General features: G+C 50.6%; 9 protein-coding genes across 9 annotated transcripts; 6 read left to right on the top strand and 3 right to left on the bottom strand.

Moving 5' to 3' along the window:
- Nucleotides 1-2,807: 2,807 nt before the first annotated feature.
- On the top strand, nt 2,808-4,295 carry PC9H_009360 (uncharacterized protein; the record flags this gene model as incomplete). The annotated part of the gene is made up of 12 exons (XM_036778864.1): nt 2,808-2,858; nt 2,913-2,922; nt 2,981-3,000; nt 3,053-3,185; nt 3,244-3,381; nt 3,433-3,564; nt 3,617-3,715; nt 3,769-3,870; nt 3,924-3,950; nt 4,002-4,042; nt 4,093-4,118; nt 4,166-4,295. 12 exons carry the CDS (start codon nt 2,808-2,810, stop codon nt 4,293-4,295), a joined length of 909 nt encoding a protein of 302 aa, XP_036628253.1.
- A 1,189-nt stretch (nt 4,296-5,484) lies between these two features.
- Nucleotides 5,485-6,037, top strand: CYC1 (iso-1-cytochrome c; the record flags this gene model as incomplete). The annotated part of the gene is made up of 5 exons (XM_036778863.1): nt 5,485-5,500; nt 5,557-5,656; nt 5,715-5,832; nt 5,885-5,968; nt 6,029-6,037. The coding sequence occupies 5 exons, from the start codon at nt 5,485-5,487 to the stop codon at nt 6,035-6,037; spliced, it is 327 nt and encodes a 108-aa protein (XP_036628252.1).
- Nucleotides 6,038-6,354: 317 nt separating this feature from the next.
- On the top strand, nt 6,355-7,622 carry PC9H_009358 (uncharacterized protein; the record flags this gene model as incomplete). Its single annotated transcript, XM_036778862.1, has 4 exons — nt 6,355-6,441; nt 6,493-6,648; nt 6,733-6,908; nt 6,986-7,622. 4 exons carry the CDS (start codon nt 6,355-6,357, stop codon nt 7,620-7,622), a joined length of 1,056 nt encoding a protein of 351 aa, XP_036628251.1.
- Nucleotides 7,623-7,725: 103 nt separating this feature from the next.
- On the bottom strand, nt 7,726-8,911 carry PC9H_009357 (uncharacterized protein; the record flags this gene model as incomplete). Its single annotated transcript, XM_036778861.1, has 4 exons — nt 7,726-7,896; nt 7,961-8,067; nt 8,130-8,238; nt 8,786-8,911. 4 exons carry the CDS (start codon nt 8,909-8,911, stop codon nt 7,726-7,728), a joined length of 513 nt encoding a protein of 170 aa, XP_036628250.1.
- A 215-nt stretch (nt 8,912-9,126) lies between these two features.
- On the bottom strand, nt 9,127-10,437 carry PC9H_009356 (uncharacterized protein; the record flags this gene model as incomplete). Its single annotated transcript, XM_036778860.1, has 7 exons — nt 9,127-9,294; nt 9,360-9,499; nt 9,555-9,676; nt 9,727-9,910; nt 10,044-10,170; nt 10,226-10,343; nt 10,400-10,437. 7 exons carry the CDS (start codon nt 10,435-10,437, stop codon nt 9,127-9,129), a joined length of 897 nt encoding a protein of 298 aa, XP_036628249.1.
- Nucleotides 10,438-12,152: 1,715 nt separating this feature from the next.
- PC9H_009355 (uncharacterized protein) lies at nt 12,153-13,616 on the top strand (the record flags this gene model as incomplete). Its single annotated transcript, XM_036778859.1, has 2 exons — nt 12,153-12,446; nt 12,516-13,616. The coding sequence occupies 2 exons, from the start codon at nt 12,153-12,155 to the stop codon at nt 13,614-13,616; spliced, it is 1,395 nt and encodes a 464-aa protein (XP_036628248.1).
- Nucleotides 13,617-14,361: 745 nt separating this feature from the next.
- On the top strand, nt 14,362-15,690 carry PC9H_009354 (uncharacterized protein; the record flags this gene model as incomplete). The annotated part of the gene is made up of 2 exons (XM_036778858.1): nt 14,362-14,580; nt 14,629-15,690. 2 exons carry the CDS (start codon nt 14,362-14,364, stop codon nt 15,688-15,690), a joined length of 1,281 nt encoding a protein of 426 aa, XP_036628247.1.
- A 2,728-nt stretch (nt 15,691-18,418) lies between these two features.
- PC9H_009353 (uncharacterized protein) lies at nt 18,419-19,223 on the top strand (the record flags this gene model as incomplete). The annotated part of the gene is made up of 2 exons (XM_036778857.1): nt 18,419-18,659; nt 18,715-19,223. The coding sequence occupies 2 exons, from the start codon at nt 18,419-18,421 to the stop codon at nt 19,221-19,223; spliced, it is 750 nt and encodes a 249-aa protein (XP_036628246.1).
- A 318-nt stretch (nt 19,224-19,541) lies between these two features.
- Nucleotides 19,542-21,779, bottom strand: PC9H_009352 (uncharacterized protein; the record flags this gene model as incomplete). The annotated part of the gene is made up of 3 exons (XM_036778856.1): nt 19,542-19,648; nt 19,919-21,383; nt 21,435-21,779. 3 exons carry the CDS (start codon nt 21,777-21,779, stop codon nt 19,542-19,544), a joined length of 1,917 nt encoding a protein of 638 aa, XP_036628245.1.
- Nucleotides 21,780-22,292: the final 513 nt, after the last annotated feature.

Genomic DNA, 22,292 nt, shown 5'->3' with positions numbered 1-22,292 from the left:
CTTCATCCCGGTTCACGCAAGACCCGAACGAATGGAACTCCAAGTTATGAGAAGCGGCAGGAATGGTGTACTAGTCAAAACCATGGGCGAGTGAGGCTCCTGTACATATGTAGGACGTTCGCGATGCGTGAGTGGTCGAATTCCCTTCCTCAGCAGCTTCCTGAAGGGTACCTAGAACTAGACACCTTCACGTAGATACCACCACCGCTTGGGTCTGTATCCCTCCGTGCCGGGGCCTAGATGACGACAAGCAGGAGACATCACACAATTCGATATCGGTCAATTAAGAGTAACGTTACAGCGGGGAATAGCGAGTCTCGACATGGGCCATGGCGTGTTCATGCCTTGGCCTCGCACCATATTAGAACTCACATAGTGGGGTTTCTGGAATTGCGACCAATTCTAATCCCCGCCCATCTAGATGCACACCAACAACCTCGACCGGTCAGCCACATGCCTGTAAGTAAACATCAAACCCACATATTTTGAACCTATCTGATATCGATATTACAGTTTGGATTCTAGATTACCTACAAGTTATATATCACCAAGGGGTCACGCTCGAGCTCAGCGACGCCTCGATACCACCTGCAACGAAATAGCCGATGAAAGACACGATGTAAGCACCTCTCGCAACGATCACTTTCCCTCCCGTTATTTTGCTTCGTTGCTCATTGTCGCCCTCTTCTCCGTCCCATTCCATTCGTGGTCGTGTCCATGTTCATGTTCGCCGTCCATTCTCGAGTCGTTCCTTCTTGCTTCCTTATAACCCATTTATCTTTATCTTTCAGTGAAAGCGATTAACGTCGATGACGGCGGCGTTTCCCGAATAACAACTCCTCAGCACGCCAACAACGTCGTAAACCCGCCGAATCACCTTCATTAACATAACGCACTCGTAGTTCTAGAACATGCTGCACCCACCCAAAGGCGTATGTAGCTCACTTGGAACGCGCACGTCGATGCGTCTCGTTTTGTCTTCTCGTTGTCGTTCTCGCGTCCCCCGATTCCGTCTTCGCCCCTCGTACTACGTGCTCGTCTCGTCGTGTTTATCACTTCTCTTTGCGCTGCTCTGATTCTCGTCTCGTTTGGTTTGCTTCAGATTGCATCTGCTTCTCGACGCCCTCTCCGCGTCGCTGACTTCCCCTTCATGGCTCCACAGATCCCCATCTCGCTCTCTCTCATAGATCATGGACCGCGGGCGCTGAAGGCCGCGCGCTCAAGTCGTTGGCTACAGGGTATGAAATGAAGCACGGAATGCGGAATATAGAATGCGAAGAGGAATGAACACAAACATGGGGGCAAAGACGAATGGAGGGAACGAGGGAACTGAGGGGATACACATCCAAGCGGCGCCGAGAAGGAAAGGGACACAACGGAGAGGACGAAGGGGACGTACCTGGGCGTACCTGTGTCCTTTCGTTCATGCTCATCGTCGTATTGCGTTTGTTTGGCACATTCCTTCCGTATTCCCTCCGTATTCTATCTGAATCTGCTCCCTCTTCCTTCCATTCGTTCATTCCGCGCGCACTGGCTTGCCCATCTCCCCCTTAGCATCCCCCCGTCCGTCTTCGTGACTCTCCAATGGCCGTCCAAACGCCAAAACCTAAATTATGTACTCCGTCGCATCGTTTGGTCCGTTTTTCCATGATCGCCTAACATGATTACTGACTGACTCGTAGTCCTGTCCACTATGAACTTCGTCATCATGATGCCCCCTGTGCGCACAATCCTGCACCGCTTCGGGCTTAAACTGTAGAACAGGGGGATCTCGTCAACCTCTTTACGGTGTAAGTTATTCGCAGACACCCTACTTTGGATATTCATACTCACTAATAGTATATGCATCACTCTTCCATAGACTGAGAAGGTTGACCCGTTACCACTCTGGCCTCTAGGGTGATCCTTCGCCTACGCGAGCAAGCGGAGGAACGTGCCATATTTTCCTATTCTCTCATTGTCACGCATCAATCTGCAGCCTCAGAGGGAGGCTTCGTGATAGACACCAGGAGAGTTGGTTTTTCTCTACTGAGCTTCTATCTCTACACACAGATATGTCAGACACTTTTATACACGGCTTGAGCACCCCTTCGCTGTCGACGAGCTTGTGTTTCGCAAGCCCTCCGCGATGCGATCAAGTGGCTAATCCTGGAAGTGTCACGCGACTCAATGAGAGGAATCTTGTCCGATGATGAGTTTCGTGTTGGCACCACGATCATATCAGAAGTGGATGGGATGCCGCTAGCATAGAGACTATCAGCTCAGCGCTTAGTACTGAGTATCCATGGAGGCTTTTCTAGGACCTAACATCATCAAACTTCCACACGCGCGTTCTTACCCCCAGCAGAGTGCCACATTTGCCACTCGAAATGCACGGTGCTTAGGATCTCACTCCGTTGGAATTGCGGGAACGTTGCGGGCATTTGACTTGACCTGACCACAATAGTCACGCACTTTGTAGCGTTGGTAAGCAAACTTCTCAACTGTGTCTTCGATAGCTCACTTCCGTCCCTTTGACCGCATCAAACCTCAGTACGACCCGTCGATGTCCAGTGGGCCCGAACAGTGTTCCTCTAAAATCTTCTAGACCCGCTACAGCTAAAACAACCAGATCATTATGCCCGCGTCCCCCCGGTGATGAGAAAACATCAGGTACAGGGTGCTAATTTCGTACTGGGTCCATATCTTCGAGCCAACTGATGCCCACGCATCCCCTGGTCTGGTTTCTGCCACTTGCCTCGAACTTCCCCTGCGCCGCTACTCATAACTAGAGCCACGACGAAGGCCCTCCCCCGTTGCCGGCAACGATGGACACCTCCAACCTGGTCACTGTCCTTGAACACTCTCGTTTGGTGCTAGTGAGTCGGATCTGCTCTTAGGCTCGTTTATAATGTCTGACTTTCACGGCTCAGTATTTTGATTGTAACGCACTCCCAGTACTATCCGTTCGTGAGATACGTATGACTGACTATATCCGTAGTTGCAAGTGCGGCCATCGCGGTATGTTTATTACATCCTATCTCCTTCAGTATATATTATTGACGACTAAAAGCTCTACGACTACATATTGACGCTAGAACTGGAAACTCGCCACATGTGGTTCAAACAACGCTGGTCCCTCATCCGGATATTGTTCTTCATAAACCGTTATACCCCCTTCGTGGACATCACTTTTTCACTCTACAGTATGTGATGCTATCACATTATTTACTCCGTTCAACTTAATTGTCGTCTGTTTTCAAGACGTACTTCTTCCGACCGAACAAGGCTGCACATTCATGAATAAATTCAGTGGTTGTGAGCAATCTACAATACTCACCCGTGTGCTCCGTGACAGCGTCGTCCTAGGGTCATTCTGCCTCAGTATCGCATTATCTGAAGGTACTCTTGACTCCGCGCGGCCCCAGCCTGGAAAACTGACAGCGGCTACAGTAATCCTCACAATGCGCACTTGGTCACTGTGGAAGGGGTGGCGCTGGTCGTGCGTGGCGCTAGTCGCCTTCTATCTGAGCTGCTGGATTCCGATTGGTGTCCTCCTCGATATATTCTTTGCCCACGCCGAAGGTAAATTGAACCCAACAAAACAGCAATCTATCTTTATGAACATTGCCTGCAGTGTACGCCATTCGTCTCCCCGGATATGCTACATGCCTCGTAATCCCTGGCAACAAGAGTCTATATATATGTTGGACTTTGCTTTTGGCGTACGACACCGGTGAGGGTCTCAATTGGCTGTTACCACACATTGAGGCTCATTCAATCCTGTAGGAACACTGGCCTTAATGATCGTCGCTGGCACTAGATCGTATACACAGTTGTACGGACGATTAAGGGGCTCCTCTGCTCTTTTGCGGACTATTTATAGAGACGGTAGGCTGACCAGAGAATGTAATCGATATCGTTGATATTGATCACTTCGTTAGGCATAACATATTACATCGCATTGTTTAGTACGTTCCCCTTGTTTGTCTCTCCCTCCGTTACTAATGAAGTCGTACTAGTTTTGGCTCTTATGAACATCGTCACCGTTGCGATGCTTCCTGTACGTCAACGTGTTGCGTTATATATATTTTCGATCTGAATCATCCACAGAAGGAGTTTGTCAACCTCTTCTCAGTGTAAGTACACGCCTGTATCTCAGTACGCCTCCTCATAATTTCCGCAGACTTATGAGGGCTGTGCACTCCACCCTGACCTCCAGGGTCGTTCTTCATCTACGCGAGCAAGCAGAGAGGTCTACCGTGTTCCCTGATAGTACTTTCGACATCACGTATCACTCGACAGGGCCTTCGTGAACGCCTCCAGGCAGACCAAATTCCGTCTATTTTTACTGAGCCTCCATCTCTACATCGCAGATATATCAGATATTGTTTGGCATCTATACGGATAGCGCGCTCTTTCGCTGGCGATGTGTTTGTGTTTCGATCGTACTCAGAGTCCATCGACCTCGAAGGAATGGCTACTGATTCGATTCTACGTGGGTTGTGATCTACGTTTTTGTTATATCTTGACATCTCATGCCCCTTGATGCATCTTGATGAGACCTCCGCCTCCAACCTCTGATATCCACTATGTTGGATCGATCGGGATGGAGAACACGACAAAGGACGCTTCGGGCTGGTTTAGCCTCTGCCAACAGATACTTGATGAATTGTGTTTTGGCCTGGGCAACCAAGTTGATGCTCATCAGGGAGCGAAAATGTCTGAGATACTTCTGCATCTATCTATGATGTTTGAGTAACAAACCATGCAATAACGGACACACTAGTTTACACGCGCAGTTTATATGTACTGTACAGGCACACCCTCCCACATATGGGCCCGCCACAACGGAGGTAAAACAGAGACTCACAAAAAAAAACCCATGCAATTCGGGGAATGTCAGCGCCGCTTGCTATGGAGCTACTTGTGCATATTTCTCTCGCTAAAAGAATACGGGCCGCCCTGAGTTGACCTTGTTTCCGAGAGTCTTGCTAACCGACGCCGATTCGGTGAATTACCATTGTAATCAGAAGCTCAAAAATGATATTTCCACCAACGCCGCAGTCGAGAACACCGGCGCGAGGTATTCCATTCCGCATTACCTCCTGCCGAACGTCGCGAACTAACCATGGAACGAACAGGATGTAGTTCCGAAGAGCATTCATTCAGTGCTACTTACATTGTGCACAGATTGTACACGTAAAGCTCAAGGGTCGAAGGGTCGTATTCTTCACGACGACTCGACTGCTCGCGCCCAGACCCGCAAGTGCTGTGGGTGTCCGTGGCCGGAGTCCCCTGAGTCGTTCCGGCATGATCGGCTTGAAATGGAAGTTATCTGATTGGCTGACGGAAAAAACCGGCTCTCTCCGGCGATACAAAATCATCGCGAAACCGACTCCAATAACTCAGTCACCTTCCACCTCATCACCTCAAAACTTCAACGACGGGTCGTCCTTAATCTCTTCTCTTCTTTCTGTACTCTATACCTCATAGACCTTAGAAATGCCTTTTGCTGCTGGTATGTTTGCTCTTTGCTTCACGCGTTTCAATGGAGAGCTCAACGCGCCCATATAGGTGACGCCGGAAAGGGTGCTGGTCTCTTCAAGACCCGCTGTGCTCAATGCCATACTCTCGGTGCTGGCGAGCCTCATAAAGTCGGTCCTAACCTCCACGGGTGCGTCGGTTTCAGTGTTTTGTATGCGCGGCGCATACTGAAGTGATGTCATGTGCAGGCTCTTTGGCCGTAAGAGTGGAACCACCGACGGTTTCTCGTTTACCGCCGCCAACATCAACAAGGGCGTAACGTGGGACGAGAACACCCTATTTGAATACCTAGAGAACCCCAAAAAGGTGAGCACGCTTTCTTCAAGTTAACGGCCAAATACTAAACGTGATAATCCAGTACATCCCTGGGACCAAGATGGCCTTCGCTGGTCTCAAGAAGGACAAGGATCGTAATGACCTGGTCACGTACTTGAAGGAGGCGGTGCGTGCTTCCTTGCTTTTGCAAAACTTCTAAGATGGCTGACTGTTATACTCTTCATAGACCGCTTAATCGCCTTCTCTTGCTCGGACTACATCTTACACGTGTTACTTTAACATTATACATTTGTCGTTACACTATTCGTCATTGATTCTCAGCTTAATTTTGGCTGAGGTCTTGGATGTCAATCCCACCTCTTTGGAATACACTTGCAGTCCGAATTTCAAAGATTTCACGTTCAACGGATGATCGTCTCACGGTGAATCATAGGCAAAGCGCGGAGCGGTGTCGGTGTGAACGGCTAACTTAAATCTTCACGTTGCAGCTGACGACGCGTAGCATGCGGCGCTAGTCTTCATTGACCGCCACCACATACCTACCTCTAGTTGATGGAAACATCCCCCGATGTGTTTTCCTCACATCACCCCGTCGTCCGAGCCTGCAAGGAAATTGCATTCGGCAGTGTGCGTGCTCGCGTGAGCTTTCTGACCTTCGGGACCTTGCTGAGGCAATATGGGGCTTTTCAGGTCGCGGGGATGGTGTCGAAGGTCTTTGAGCATCCTTTCGATCTAGCCAAAGTGCGCCTGCAGTCCCAGGTTCTCGACGCCACTGCGCGATTTAGCGGTCCTATCGACTGTCTCACAAAAACCTGGCGTAATGAAGGTATGCGGGGATTGTATCGGGTGCGTACGGACAAAGGCGAATTCCATAGCCATTACTGCGATTCCGAGCGATATTCATGCTTTTTGGTGTTCGTGTGGATGTAGGGGCTGCCAGCACCGATTGTAGGTGCCATGGCCGAAAATGCCTCGCTTTTCCTGGCGTATGGCGAGCTGCAAAATGTCGTTCGTAGGATTTACGCCCAGCCTCTCCCTGAAAAACTGTCAATGGCCCAGCTGGCCGTAGCCGCCGCTGGCGCTGGTGCTATCACTAGCTTCGTCTTGTATGTACCTCGCGATTTCATTGATCCAATTATCAATTCACGTCTGGACATCCACTTTTTCTGGCTACCCTGTTTAGGACCCCCATTGAGCTCATAAAATGCAAGATGCAGGTGCAGATGCTCGTCAACCCGGCTTTGGCTTCGGCCACTGCTACTGCTGGCGGAAGTAGTCGTGGTAGGGCCCTTGGTCCTATCTCCGTGCTCTTATCCGTCGTACGAACGACCGGTATTCGGGGCCTCTGGCTCGGCCAAACTGGCACGCTGATCCGAGAAACAGGCGGGACGGCCGCCTGGTTCTCCACCAAAGAGTTCGTCGCGACCTATCTCGTCAACAAACGCACGCAAAGGGACCCGGGGTCTGTGACGTATGCTGGTGGCGCAGGCTCGGAGGATGGGAGGGGGACGGGCAAGCCGGAACTGCTGGTGTGGGAGTCGGCAGTGAGTGGAGCGATTGCAGGAGCGACGTTTAACTTTGTGCTATTCCCGGCGGATACGGTGAAGAGTGCTATGCAGACGGAGGATGAGATGAGGCCGCGGGGCGTGGGGGATGCGAAGGGGAAGGGGCGAAATTTCTTCCAGACATTTGGCGCGATGTATAGGGCGCAGGGGATCAGAGGGTTGTACGCTGGATGTGGGGTTACGGTCGCGAGGTCCATCCCGAGTAGCGCGATTATATTCGTGATATATGATCAGCTGAGTAGGAGATTTGGATAGTGGAAGGCAGTTCATACAATGCCTCTCATGGACATAGAATAATATAGAATCAGAAATGATGATACAAATAGGGTATTTAGTACATTAGTTAGATAAATTCCTCTCATTCGGATGTTAGGTCAATTACCTCTCCCGGGACGAATGCGGATTTCGGTCCCCTCTTTACACGCTTCCGAGCCCTCTGCGCCGCAGTGTCCGGCTCTTCCTTCACGCGTTTGGCACCGCGAGATTTCTCTAATTCTGCAAGACGCTGCTGCATGATTTCCATCTGATGCTGTAGTAAACGATATCAGATTGGTTGGGAAATTGCATCGTTTATGCGCGAAGAGATAGCTGACTTTCAACTCTTTCTCCTCCGCAGAGACGGCCCCATCGATCTCCTCAGGATCGGGGCTCGCTGAGGCTGGCGGGGGCGGGGGAGCAATGCCGTTCGCTTGTAACAATGCTTTGACATGGTTGAACCATCTTAGCTTTAGACTAGTCAGGAGAATTTTCAAAACAACACACCGAGGGGGCGATACTTAAAGCTGAAAGTTGCTAGGTGGTCGATACAGTCCCACAATTCGGCTGTCGCGCTCTCCTCATGCTCAACGGCGCCTAAGCTAGTCCCGTATTTCTAGACGCTACGGATGAAGAGCATGGCAGACTAACCCAATGCAATGCATGCCGCTCTTCTTCGACTTTTCATGGACTGGATCATTTGGTAGCTGAACGCATGAAGCGGGCCCCGTCCTTTCGCTATCCTGAGCAGTCCAGATATCCAAGGTAATTTCACCAACGTTGAGATGCGCTGAACGTTCTAAATATTGATCATCATCTGATACACAAATTTGACGAAAACCATTTAGATATACTTCATTTAATACACTGGTAGTTGACTTGCTTACCGGTAGTGCTCATCCTCGAGAAAACAAGTGCCCTCTGTTCCGTAGGAGATACTCGGACCCTCGTCACGCAGCCTGTCCGCTCACACTCGCCTCTAGGGCGCGGCACGAGGACGGGAGAGTGAACCTCAACGCCGTCTACACTCAGTGTCCAGCATGTAGCTATCCTACATGAAGTATCCTTGATATGAACGCCAAATGCCTTGGGAGAAGTAAGCAAAAACCTCTTGCGTTTCCAGACACGATAGATTGCAATATAGTTACAGAGATAATACTCACCTTGCCCTCCTCTGATGCAATCCAGCAAGTGACACGCTTCGGGTCTTCTTTGACTTTAATGTTGTATTCCTGCGCTGCGATGCCTTCGATTTCTACCCACGCAGACAGGTTCTCGCTGACGAGCATGGCGAAGAGAAAGCCTCGAGCGGTAATGTCTCGAAGAGGGCCGATTTAGCGGAGTACTTGCGGCGTTACTTAGAAGTAGCCATAGGAGCTGGCTCAGGGGTTCGGTACTCAGGTTCGGACACAAAGCTAAAGCATTACTAAAGAAAGGAAAGCACGAAAGGACCATTCCCGGCGTTGGACGGAGGACAACGTTTGTATGATACAGAAATCCGATCTTAAGTGAGGTCAATGACTTCACCTGATATAAAAACTGGAGCCGGACCCTCCGTCTTGACGCGCTTTCGTCTTGTATGTGCTTTCTGCTCGGCCGCATCGGATTCTCGCTTCACACTCCGAGGTTTTTCTATCTCGTCCAATCGCTTCTGAATGAGTTGAAGTTGTTGCTAATAGTAGAGCGTAAGATGCTATGGGCTACCGTCGTTGCAGAGTTGAACTGAAAAGGACTGACCCTCAGGAGATCTACTTCTCCTGTGTCAACGGCGTGGGCCTCGGCACTATGGTCCCTGGGTCCGGGGCTGCGTTCTGAGCTTGCTGGGGTAGGTTCAACGGCGGGCGGGAGGGGAGCGATGCCGTTCGCCTGTAATAATGCTTTGCCACAGATGTATATTAAACGAGTAGAAGGACAAGAAAATGAACGACGTACCGAGAGGCCGATACTTAAAACTGAAGGTCACTAGGCACTTGACACGCTCCCAGTAGTGTGTCTCGAGCTTGGTTGCGCTGCTTTTCGTCCCCTTTTCTAGGCTGGGCACGGGCTGTCCATAACTGTTGACTTGTTCATTCAAATGTATCAACCAAAAGCTCGGAAAGCTGACCTGATGCAATGACCTCCCATTTTCTTGGACTTCTCATGAATCGGTCCTCCTAGAATCGGAGCAGCAGCAGGAGCACTCGTCTTCAGCTGAGCCTTGCGGTATTTCACCTGTTGAGTACTCCATACCGATAATGTGATCTCGCCAAATTTGGCATCGATTGAACGGTGCATATACGCGTCGTCATCTAAGAGTTGTATCACATTCAAGTCATATTAGTAGACAGTGACACCAAAGCTTTTACTTGCCAGTCGTGGTGATCTTCGAGAACATGAAAGGACTCCTCTCTGTGGCGGATACGGCCATGTCCCTCATCGCACGCGTGGTCTCAGATGGACGTCCCTTTTTCGCAGGTTTTGTATAGAACTTTTTCATCTTCACACCATCTGCTTTCAACGTCCAGCATGTGGATGCAGAGGAGGCATCCTTAAGGTTTACGCTGAATGTCTTTGAAAAGGGAGTCAGTGAGGCCCCTCTAGTACGATGAATCCAGTGCGCTGACCTTCGCCTCCTCCGACGCGATCCAACATGTAACGACTGGGCCCTCTGCATCTGACGTGATCTCTACGTTGTATTCTTGGGTTGGAACTCCTTCTGTTTCTATCCAAGCCGAAAAATCACTATGCTGAAGCATAGTTAGCCACCGAGTATTGAGGGAGAAACCACAAGGGTTCACTCCAAGTTCAAAGGCATAGCGGCTCGGTCACTTGACATGGCTGCAGATTCAAAAGGACCTGATAAGATTAGATATATGATATACATATGTACCCTAATTTCAACAGGATTTTCATGACTACGTAAATCTTCCATTGAAGTCGCGAGTCTACCTCACCGCGTGATTGTAGCATTTAGAGATAAGCACGGAAACATCGATACTAAGTAGTATTAGACAGAAAGATGTGGGGATTTCGATGTCCATTCTTTAATCTGATGTGAGGTCGATGACTCGACCTGAAGCAGAATCTGACGCTTGATTCCGTCTTGACGCGTTTCCGGCCTTTACAGAGCTTTTGCTTGACCGCGTCTGGTTCCCGTCTTGAACCTCGAGGGCGGTCTATCTCATCCAGTCGCTTCTGGATGACTAGTGGTTGTTAGGAGATTTATTTCTCCCGCGTTAGCTTCAGTGCTGCGAGCTCCGGGATCGGGGCTACATTCAGGACTCGCCGAGGGAGATTCGGCAGGGGATGGGCGGGGAGCAATGCCACAGGCCTGCAATAATTCTTTTGCATGATTACATATTAAATACTAGGACAAGAAGAAAGGACGCACCGAGGGGTGCACGCTTGAAAACAAAAGCCATCAGACGCCCAACGCGCTCCCAATGGTGGGTTTTCAGCCTGGTGCCACTACTTTTTGCCGTTTCAGCAGGTAAAGCTGTCCGAACGAGGTACTCGTGCTAGGCCGAGCTTTGCGGTATGACACCCAGCGAGTAGTCCATACCCACAGCGTGATTTCACCGACTTCTGAATCGGCCGAGCCAGTCATATACGCGTCGTCGTCTAGAAAGAACCAATACTGTACTGCGTGTTTTACTCACCAATCGTGGGGATTTTGGAAAACACAAAAGGGCTGTTCTCAGAGGCGGATATAGGCATGTCCTTGCTTGAACCAGAAATTTCAGATGGCCGGCTGTTTTGTGCAGGCTCTAGAACAAGTCCTCCCATGCTCACGCCGTCGACTCTCAATGTTCCTTGTATGGGGCGTAGCAGCGCTTGTCTCTGAAATGTACACTGAATGCCTTCGAAGGAAGACAGTTACTTAATCTAGCAGCAAATAGAGTCCAGCGCACTCACCTTCCCTTCCTCCGACACAATCCAGCAGGTAACGACCGCGCGATCTTCTTCATCTTTTGTGACCTCAATGCTATATTATTGAGTTAGAACTCCATCTATTTCAATCCAAGCTGAGATGTCGTTGCTATGGAGCATGTTAACGGAAGGAGAATGTGCACATCCACAAACTCCAGTTCAACTTCAAGTTTAGTCTCGACGGCGACATTGAAGAGTGCCATGCACGTGGCAGCGGACAAAGGTGCAGATCCGGAGCTACGATTCAGATAAGATTAGATGTAGAAATCCAGACATTTGTTCAATGGAGTAACTGAGAGTTTTTGTTTTTCGCCGTAATTCGTATGGTCAGCAACGGCAAATGCGAGGGCGGAAATAATTCCAGTCAGCACGCCATTCTGATTCTGATGGGCAAGTGACCAAGTGACCTTAATACGATTTCACCCGCTTCCAAGCAGCCTTTGGCATCTAGCCTTTTACTATCGTGACGGCGACTTGTGGATTTAGGTGAGTAAGAACACGTTGGCCTTCTTGTACCTTCGTCGTGAAATCCCGGGCTTATAAAGGTTAAATTGTCATGTGTTATTCAGCAGCCAGCCTCTTGATTTTAGTTCACCACCACTAGTACAAGTCAACGAAAACATGGAGTCGCTCCCTTCCCAGCATTTCCTGTCCCTCGGGAGACCCGATGCTGTCTCGGGGCCGCCACCTGGGATGGTTGATACGACCACCCTGGCCGCTCACGATTTCGATGTCGATAATCGATCGGGATTTATGCCCCCGCAAGTTCCGGTCAGGCGTCTACCGTCGAGCTGGGAGCTTTGGGAAGTAGCCTTGGATGAAGCGATGGCAGGGGGTCTCCAGCTCGGCGACAAGCCTGATCTGAGTGAGCGGGAAGTTACAAACGCAGAAGAGTGGCGGGCTCGCGTGCGATCGGTGAGTTTGTAATCAGCTTCAGGCCAGATCGAGGAATTGATCACTTCGTGGTTGGGGTGGTTATTCTAGTTGCCTGTCCTTCCCATAACCGAGCTCAAGAACTCTGAAGTCAATCTTCGTCGCGGCCACCTCGTATTGGCGTGGATATTGCATTATTATGTCCAAACGCATTCCGCCACGGCAGACGTTCATATTCCCCCCTCGATCACACTCCCCCTACTTCAGATATGTGCGCAGCTTCAGCTGCCACCCGTTCTCACCTACGCTGACAACACATTCTACAACTGGGACTTGAAGGTCCAACAGGGTGAGAACGAGATCCCCCGCCTTGATAATTTACGCTGCCCGATTCTGTTTACTGGAACGGAGGACGAACAGGAATTCTATCTCGCATCTGCCCGTATTGAGCTTCGTGGCGTCGAAGCGCTGGAACTGATGCGGGCTACCATGGATGAGGCATTCGTAGGTGACGATATCGCGCTACGCCGTATCACATCGTTCCTCCTCCGCCTCGCCGTCGTCATCAAGGACCTACGCGAGCTGTTGCTCGGTGTCCGCAAGGGCTGCAATCCAGACGTGTTCTACAACCAAGTGCGCCCATGGTTGAGGGGACTGAATTCGAACAGCAGAAAGTGGATCTTCGAAGGTTTGGAGGACGACCCAAGCTTGACGGAACCGTCAGAGCTATCTGGTCCCAGCGCAGGCCAAAGCCCGCTCATCCACGCGCTGGATGTCTTCTTAGGGGTAGATAGGTTCTCTCATGCCGGCTCTAACTCAGGAGCGAGCCCTGGGGTCGCAGCACCATCGTTCCTCGATAGGATGCAACTCTACATGGCCCGCCACCACCGTGCATTCCTCAACCATCTGAAGTCAAATCCCCGGCCTCTGAGGGACATGGTGCTCTCCACGGACAATGCACCTTTGCTGGAAGCGTATAACAATGCGGTAGTTGCACTGAAGGAGTTCCGGGACGCCCACATGATCATCGTTACTATGTATATCGTAGGCCCTTCAAGGCGTGCTCAACCAATCTCCGCTACTCCGGCCGAGGGTGCTACAGCTGCGAGCGAATACTCTGGGCCCGCTCCTCTCAAAGGGACTGGTGGCACAGATGTCGTCGGTTTCTTGAAGGGCGTCAGGGACTCTACGGCAGAAGCGTTGATCCATTGAACCGAGTAATCATTCTCGTACACACGTAGAATTGATAGAAGCCAGTAGATTATTCCTAATCATATTGCAACTTTGCTTGCAGACGATATGGCTCTACGTGAAGGGTAATACGTAAGTATTACGGGCGGAAGATTGAGTAGGCAATCATCAAGCGCCCAGGCGCCCAGTCACTTCATTCGAACTATCAGTGAATCACTACATACACTAGCACCAGTTCAGAACCTTATGGAACCTCCGGATTGCCAGCTAGCGTTCTTCCATGACTTATTTCGCCATTCTTGGCTCCGTCGAAGCCGCAGCCGTTGTCAAAGTCTGACTGACAATGTGGGTCACTTACCCCCTGCGACTGTTGTGACAAATCCTGGTCTACTATCTATTCGGTAAACGTCGACACAGGTTGACACCTACAAGTATGTTGCGGCGGCATCACAATCGGGTATTTGTTGAATTGATTGCGCATCATGATTTGCAGGGCACTATGTTTTTGACGTCGACACTTGTCAGAGTAGATCCCGTCCGTTGACGGCGCACCAGGGCAACTCCATTCATTTCTCCATCACATGCGTACCGCCATCACCTCAGCAACGATAAACTTGCGCTTGACCTTGAATCATGGAGTGGCCGGGCGGCGAGGCTCGGCGGACTAAGTTGCGGCTAAGAGCCGATCGGCGACTCCTATTGCATTATAAGGCCAAGAAACTTTCTTCGCTGGCCCGCCACCTTCAACGCGTTGAACTACGTCGATATGACCGTCGCTGACTTTTCCTCAAATGATTTCCATGTCTCGCCGACGACAGGCTTCATGCCGCCTCAGCCGCCTCCGGACAGCCTCCCAGCGTCCTGGAAACCATGGGAGGTCGTTTTCCGCGACGCGCTGGACGGTGGCTTCATGCCAGGGGACAAACCAGACATTACTGACGAGCAGAAGCAGGATACTGAGCGGTGGCGGGCCTCTGTGCGCCAGGTGAGTAGGCAACATCCTCTCCTCAATGCCACTTCTGACGCTGAACAGTTGTCCGTCCTGCTAACTCATGACCTCATGACATCAGAGGTCAATTTGAGACGAGCTCACCATGTCCTCACATTTATTCTGCATTACTACGTGAACAGTCTTCCCCCTGATGCTCCTATCCTCATCCCTCCTCCCATCACCGTTCCTCTGCTCCAGATATCCCAACGGCTGCAGCTGCCTCCCGTCCTCACGTTTTCCGACAATGTTCTATACAACTACATCATCCCATCCGCCCATACAACCATGCCTTTACAAACCCCCACTGTCGAGAACATTCGTTCACAAGATCTATTCACGGGCACGAAAGACGAAGAAGAATTTTACTTGTGCTCAGCTCGGATTGAGCTAGCGGGCGTCGAAGCACTCAGCATCATCCGGGACGCCATGAACGAGATATTCATCGGTGACAGCCTTGCTGTTCGACGAATCACGGCATACCTCTACCATTTGTCAACAGTCATCAAAAGGCTCAAAGACCTACTCATGTCTGTACGCGACGGATGTGATCCAGAGACTTATTACACCGTCGTACGGCCTTGGTTCCGTGGCGAAGACTCGGATCCTAACAAACGGAGATGGATCTTCGAGGGCATGGAGCAGGATTCTAGCCTCAAACAGCCTGTGGAACTGTCAGGTCCAAGCGCTGGCCAGAGTTCCATGGTCCACGCCCTTGATCTCTTCTTGGGGATACAAAACCGCACGCCGTCCTCCCTTGATAAACCCGCTTTCCTCACACGCATGCTTTCGTATATGCCGAGGCATCACAGGGCGTTTTTGATTCATCTCGCGAGCACACCTAGACCGTTGCGCGATTTCGTTATGGCTAAAGAGGACGCGGCACTGCTTGCTGCGTATAATACGGCAGTGACATCATTGAAGGAGTTCAGGGATTCGCATATGATCATCGCGACGTTGTACATCATCTCGCCTGCGCGCAGGGCGGCAAAGGCGGCAAAGGTCACCGAGGAGGAGAAGCCGTTGAAAGGTACTGGTGGGACCGATCTTGTGAAGTTTCTGAAGGACACTCGGGATCGTACAAAGGACTCTGTAATTTCCAAATAATTGTGATACTTCTGTTGCTTGATAGCTTATCCTTTACCTTTTTAATCTAGATACCCTTAGCATACTTAGCCGGGTTAGATTTACGGACTATTATGTAGACCTTTTGCACATATGATTATGATCTTCCTCGAGTCCCGCTTTGCACTTAGTCTTTCTGTCTGGACTCCGAAGTATTATGATTCAACCATGTGCGTGGAAGCATTATTCCACTTCTACGAAGGGAATGAAATGGTTCTCGGGCATCGAACCAGGAAGTAGAGATGCTTGCGCTTCTATAGATAGATCACTTCAACCCCGCATCCTCACATAAGCTTAGACAGCTGAGGAGGCTACTTCATATGATCTTCCTATATGATTTACAGTCATGTGAAAGGTCGGCGAGTCCTTGCAATTGTGCAGGTCACACTAACTCATTCGAATCAGTCCGAACAGTCTATAAGAGCAACGCGGAAGAGACAATAATACGACCATTGCAGTACCGCTGTACCAATGATAAGATGGACTGGTCCAAAAAGAGTAGGGTGGATGAAGAGCGGACGTAGCTAGCTGCGATATATCTAAACCTATGACAGCGCTCGTGTTCGGTGATGTTGGATTTCAGCAATCTTGGCGGTACAGGGGTATAGGGGATGCACGTGACTACTGTAGTATCATGTCGCGCGCATGTAGTATTTTCTTCATGCGTTTGCTGGAGTCCCAGCCAAACGCAATATATCTACTTGCTCACTCGGAATTCGCGCGACCTCACCAGCTTATTTCAACAGGTGACCCGAGTTGTTGGACCTGCTGCTTCAATTCGGAATCCTGAGATGACTACGTCCCCACTCACATTTCCCAAGCAGAAACAAATGGTGTACCAAATGACAACACCGGTACTGACGCCGACCTCTACAGCATCCTAGTAGACAGGTAAATGTAACTAGCAACGGGACCAAGAATCCGCATCTATGGACAAGGATCACACACTGCTGCCTTTCGTAACTAGGCAATTCAACAATGTCTTCGAATCTGCCTTTGGTGCCTTACCAAAAGAAGCTGCCGGACTCGGCCAGTGGGCCCGTTCCTTAGACATCGTCAACAGCATTGCGACATATAGACTGCATTCGCCAGTTGGCTTCTTATCTAGCCGCCATTCTATCGCGCGAACCTCGTCGACGTCGCGAAAGCGATGCCAGGGAGAGGCAAAGAAACACCGAGGGGGCGTAGCGGAAATAGGCAATGTCCCTTCGGCGCTTTGCGCACTCGGACCCTTCTTTGAACTCGCGTCGACTGTAGGTCCACTCCATATCAGCGACCGTGCCGACCTATCAGCTCTCGTGGTACTCATCTGACTCAACAAGAGTGAAATGATGGCGTCCTGGCTTCGCGAGCTTAGCCTGATATAGAACAGAACCACTCACCTGACCATTGACGCGATACAGAAGCATGCAGATGGCGGCGCAGTTGCGCAGACCTCGGGAGATGTTGTAAGTACCCAAGGGTATTTGTACGGTCCCGTATCGTGGATTGTCCTGAAAGAATGGAGATCCAAACACTCGAGCGTCTCTGATACTCCGTACAATGCGTTGGCGTTTGCTGGCTCAAAGATTACAGTGTGGTCTCCCGTGATACCGCGCATTGATGGCTAACTGTGAAATCAACATATCACGTGACCGCGTTCTATCAGCAATATTGCTGGTGCCACTGTTGGGTGTTCGGAGTTGGAGGGTGTTAACTTCCCCCGTTCTGAGTCCTGACCCAGTGCACATAGCAACCTCAAGATCTCAACTGTGATTCCACTCATAAGCGTATGGGTAGCTGTTATAAACGGTAGTTTTCTAGACGACGACGTCAATACAGCATCGTAGATAGATTCGCAATTACGGTTTACGCGCCGAGCAGTAGAGATTATAGCCGATGAAGCATCGGCTTTTAGTTGGCCTGATTGAAACACCTATGCGATGCAGACTCTCTGATGTTGAGTGGAAGTGTTATGTTGGTTCAGCGCCTAGTAACAGCTTGGCGTCTCTTGACATCTTACCAACATCATGGCTACTGGCCAACGGCGACCACAGACCATGTTTTCCAAATCGGTTGGTCTTCAGCCAGCGGACAGCGCTGCAGAGTTTAACTGCTGAGTTCCTCTTTCTCCGAGACCCCGTCATCAACACAGGCGTATACAGCTGCGCTGCTATTTTGGCAAGCACGTTTTGTTACCATGCGATCAACATGCGATCCCGATATTGAGGGTGGGTGAGCCGCCTTCCTTGGCTTTTCGGTTCTCCTCACAATCCAAACAGCGTATGCAATCTATCACGAACCACAATGGAGGGACCGCTTCTAGCGTTTGTTTGATATGGGAGCGGCCGTTCGGGCGCTATTGGCACGCCCTGATACCATTTGGAGAAAACTCCCGACACTGATTTACCCGATATGGTAACCGACTAGCGTCTATCAGTTGATCGGGACCCTTCACTCGGAGCATGCGAGGGGAAAATGACTCGTCTCGCGACTCCCCGGGGTCGCCTTGACCAAAGTGAGACGCGCGCACCCGATTTCGAAGCTCGCAACTGCTCTCCCTCGTGACTCACCCCATTGTGCGCCTGTATGTCGGTGTTGGTTCACATATTTGCGTGTTGATGACAGCTGGTCCTATAAAGATTTCGACTCGAGATATGACTCGGCTCGCTACCCCCCACCCCGCAGACCTTTCTCGCCCTCACTGACTCATTCAGACTACTTGTTAGCCATGCATATGCACACAGGCTCGCCGTCGCCGTCGACATACAGCTACGATGCAAGCAAGTCACCATCACATCCGGCGTATTACACGCAGCACGCCTTGTCACCTGGTCCTTCAATACACGATCACCGAATCCCCGCCGTCCAATCCCCGTATGGCGTTGCACAGCCCCATTACTCACCGTCGGTACGGGCACCCCAAATAGGAAATATCCCGCTCCCCTCAGACCAAAGCGGGAAACTAGCTCGTAGGCATCATTCTGCATTGGCACCTGTGGCAGACATGCTGATCAATTCTAATAGATCGCGGACACGGCTCTGGGAGCCCGTCGTTCAGTTTAAACCCAGCATTAGTCTACAACCCGTCCGGTGTATTATACTTCAACCTCATGTACCCTACAGAAACCATCCGTTTCAAGAAAGCCGCCCAATTGCCGCAGCTCAGCGAGCCCGCGACACATCCGTGTCAGTCTAGGCTTATTCTGAGGATATACAATCAAGCCCTTCAACTTGACTCGTCTTTCGCAGCGGAGAATCCAAATGGGTTAACCCTGTACGATGTCCTCCATCGAATCTACACATGGTTCCATACTGGTGTTTCCCGCCAGGAGATGCAGGCTCTCGGTTCCCAGCAACGGGCGTACTTAACGGACTCATTCAGCCGGCGCACGGCCAATAATCCGAATGAATACCGTGCTGGTGTGAAGCGCCTTGACTGGCTCGGCCAAAGCACCTTTTTCTTCGGCCTAAGCCCCGCCCCAGACGGTTCTGGGGCATGGATCATCAACGTGGGAGCGCAGCCTATGGCATAGTGGCATAATAAGCCTATCAACCATCTGCACCCTGGATTGGACCATGGGAATCTACCCATGAGATCTCTCAGACGCATTCCATTATTCCCCTCAATCTCAGCGAAGATCTCCCACACCACTTTATACCCCGACCACTTCGACTCGCGCCCGGAGCGCAACTGGTTTTCTCTCCATGGACTTGGACTTGGACTTGTTTGTTTCTCATGTAGCGCTAAATCCCCTATCATCCATCCTGTGTTTCTCCTGTTTCTCATTATTGCTGTCCTGTTATCGTTATTGGACTATTACTATCGTAGTTATCGTACTGTACATGTTGTGCTATCGTGTTCTCCTATTAGTGTACCGCCATCTTACTATCCGGACTCGTGACAATTCCTCATCCCTACTTCCTTCCACTAGATCGTCGAAGCCCACTCTGGATATTACTGTATAGCTAACTAGCTTTATTGACACAATGTCAACGGTTACCTGTACTCACTCTACGACTTTGGAAGTATCATGAGCGTCATGAAAGATACATAATATTGGACTCAGCGACATAAAATAGGCAGTGTGCGAAACAACTTTGTTATTAATAAACAAATCGATAATACATCTGAGCGAACAAAGCTAGTAGAATGTGTACTGAAACCTTCAAACCTTCGGAGATGAACCGTTCCGCATTCTCCATGGACATCGTGATCCGGAAAACGCACGATTCAAGCGCCATCCAGCAGGTTTCTGTCTCCAACTCTCTGGCTCGGAGACGACCTTTGTCCTCTTCGGCGAGAACATCTCTTGATGGCCTGAAATGTCTTCGTGACCATCCTGGATATCAATATTCGTTGAGGTTGTTCGTCTGCGTTTACTAGCTCCCGATGTAGAAGAACCGGCCACTTCACATTCCAACTGAGGATCTAACGCAGGGATACTAGCTACCTCGAGATCAAGGATTGAACCTAGCGATGAACCGAGGGACACGACAGTTAGGGTAGGACTAGACGGAATCACTGGAGATCGGGTTTGCGTGAACGATGGAAGAGCAGCAAGGGGATCATCCCAAAACTTCTTGGCTTTCTGCGCTTCCTCTTCACCAATGAATGTCCCCGGCATCGAATTACTGGAGACAACGATACCGGCTTCGTGTGCCCGTTGCGTGAACGTTTGTTTCATTTCTTGTACGGCTTCCGCGGAGTAGACATACAGAGGTTGTAGGACGCATCGCTTCTCGGGCGGGATGGAGAGCATCACCCTGTTGTTCTTCCGTGGTAAAGGTGCAGGTAGAGGGTGTACCATTGGCCCGCTAGGAGAAGCCGATTCGGCCTTTAGTTCCTGAGTCTTCCGACCAGTTTCAAAGCGGAGACAATCATCCGCGGCGTCAGAGCCACTTTCAGAGTGACGGTCGTCTGCATAGTGAGTCTTGTCCAGCTCATGTGCACCAGGGACGAGGTGTAGAAGACTGTCGTATGCCAGTATCTTTTCTGGGGTGTCGCCGATCGGGGGTAGAGAAGCCAATAGATCTTGCGAAGCCTTCGTGCGAATCAGAGAAGAGCTGCCGGTTTGCCTTTCGATCTTGAAGCCTCTCGATTTGGGAGTTGCAGCTCCAGACACGTTGATCGTCTTGCCAGATTCGTCTGAGGGCAACAAGTCCTTTCCATCACAAGTATTCAAGTCGGTTTCAAGTCCATGAGTAAACGAGGGCATCCGGGTGTCGCCAAGATACAAACCAGTCGACTCAGAGGGAGGAGTATCGCCTGATTCTTCATGTGTCACAAAGCCAGTATCAATAACAGGAGAGGGTATCGCGATGTCTTCGAAGGCCAGAAAGTCCGAGACGGCTGAGGATTCGACCTTTCCAAGGTCGCCGTTAATTTCAGTTGCGAATAGCGTTTCCGAAAGGTCCATATCCAGGAAGATATCGTCGATGAATACAGGGAAATCGGCGTCGTTGGGCGTGGAGCACGGTGCACAGCCAATATCGAGATCGTATATCACGGAGCGATGGCTGTTTCCATTCGATAGTTCCGGAGTCAGCGTTTCCTCGCTAGATGATGCTGATACCACAGGACAAACCGAATTCGTCCGGTTCGATGCAGCTTTAGCCTTATCTGCTGACTCTTTACGTGTTGGTAGTCGACGAGTTCGGGGTATAAGATCAGGAGCGATAAAGCCTAACAAAATCTACGGGCCATGATCGACACGACAGCGCGCGAGCCCGAAAAGGCGTCTTACCGAAAGCAATATCCACCCGCACGACACAACTGCATCTAGGAAGGGCGGCCGCGAGGGAACAGCGGGGGAGTGGACGGCGAGATCCTGAGTTGCGTTCAAACGACCTTCACCTAAACGGTTGTCATTGTGTGCACCGTTCACGACCATGTAGGTTGAAGAAGAGCCTGATATCAACAGCGGGTGAGTGAAATGTCTTCCGGGGCCAAGAGTAAGCATGGGCGGGGGTGCAGGCAGGAAGAAGTGCAAAGGCGATTTCGTCCATGAAGCATCATAATCGAAAAATTTCGAGAAAAAGAGGCGGAGGGAAACGTAGGCGCAAAGGGCAAATTTCACTGAGGCGTACATGTATCGCTGAAGTATCCGACGCTGGGCAGAAGGTGGTGAGACTGGAGAAAGAGACGAAAGCTGAGACGGACTATGGCAACCACGTGGACTCGAACAAATCCGGCGTGACACACTCAGTGCTTGATGCTTGCTTGATGCACAGAGCCGATGAATTGTTCCCAATGACTTCAATGTTCCCTTCAGCGGCAGGCCAGCAATTAGCCCTGATACTAGATACTACTCACCGAGTGTCTGGAGGCGCCGACAGAGTCTGGTTTCGCGTCTCCAGGCCTTGACGGTGTCGTTCACCTGGACAGGTTGGAGTGAAAGACTCCTTATGCAGAAATGACAGGTACGCAATCATCTCTCACTGAATTGTAGGACTAGGTATTTTCCCGGGCTCCGGTGCGCGTAGGCTTGACGTGGGTGTATGATTCCAATCCGTCCATCCAACTCGCCGAGATATAGTGCCTACACCTTGGCGTAGAGTTCTAAAGTGCCCCATGGAGTGTTCCTCCACGTGAATGTCCCCGA

Source organism: Pleurotus ostreatus (assembly GCF_014466165.1).
Source record: "Pleurotus ostreatus strain PC9 chromosome Unknown scaffold_7, whole genome shotgun sequence".
Lineage (NCBI taxonomy): Eukaryota > Fungi > Basidiomycota > Agaricomycetes > Agaricales > Pleurotaceae > Pleurotus > Pleurotus ostreatus.
Note: the sequence above shows the minus strand (reverse complement) of the source record. Positions and strands in the feature narration are given on the sequence as shown.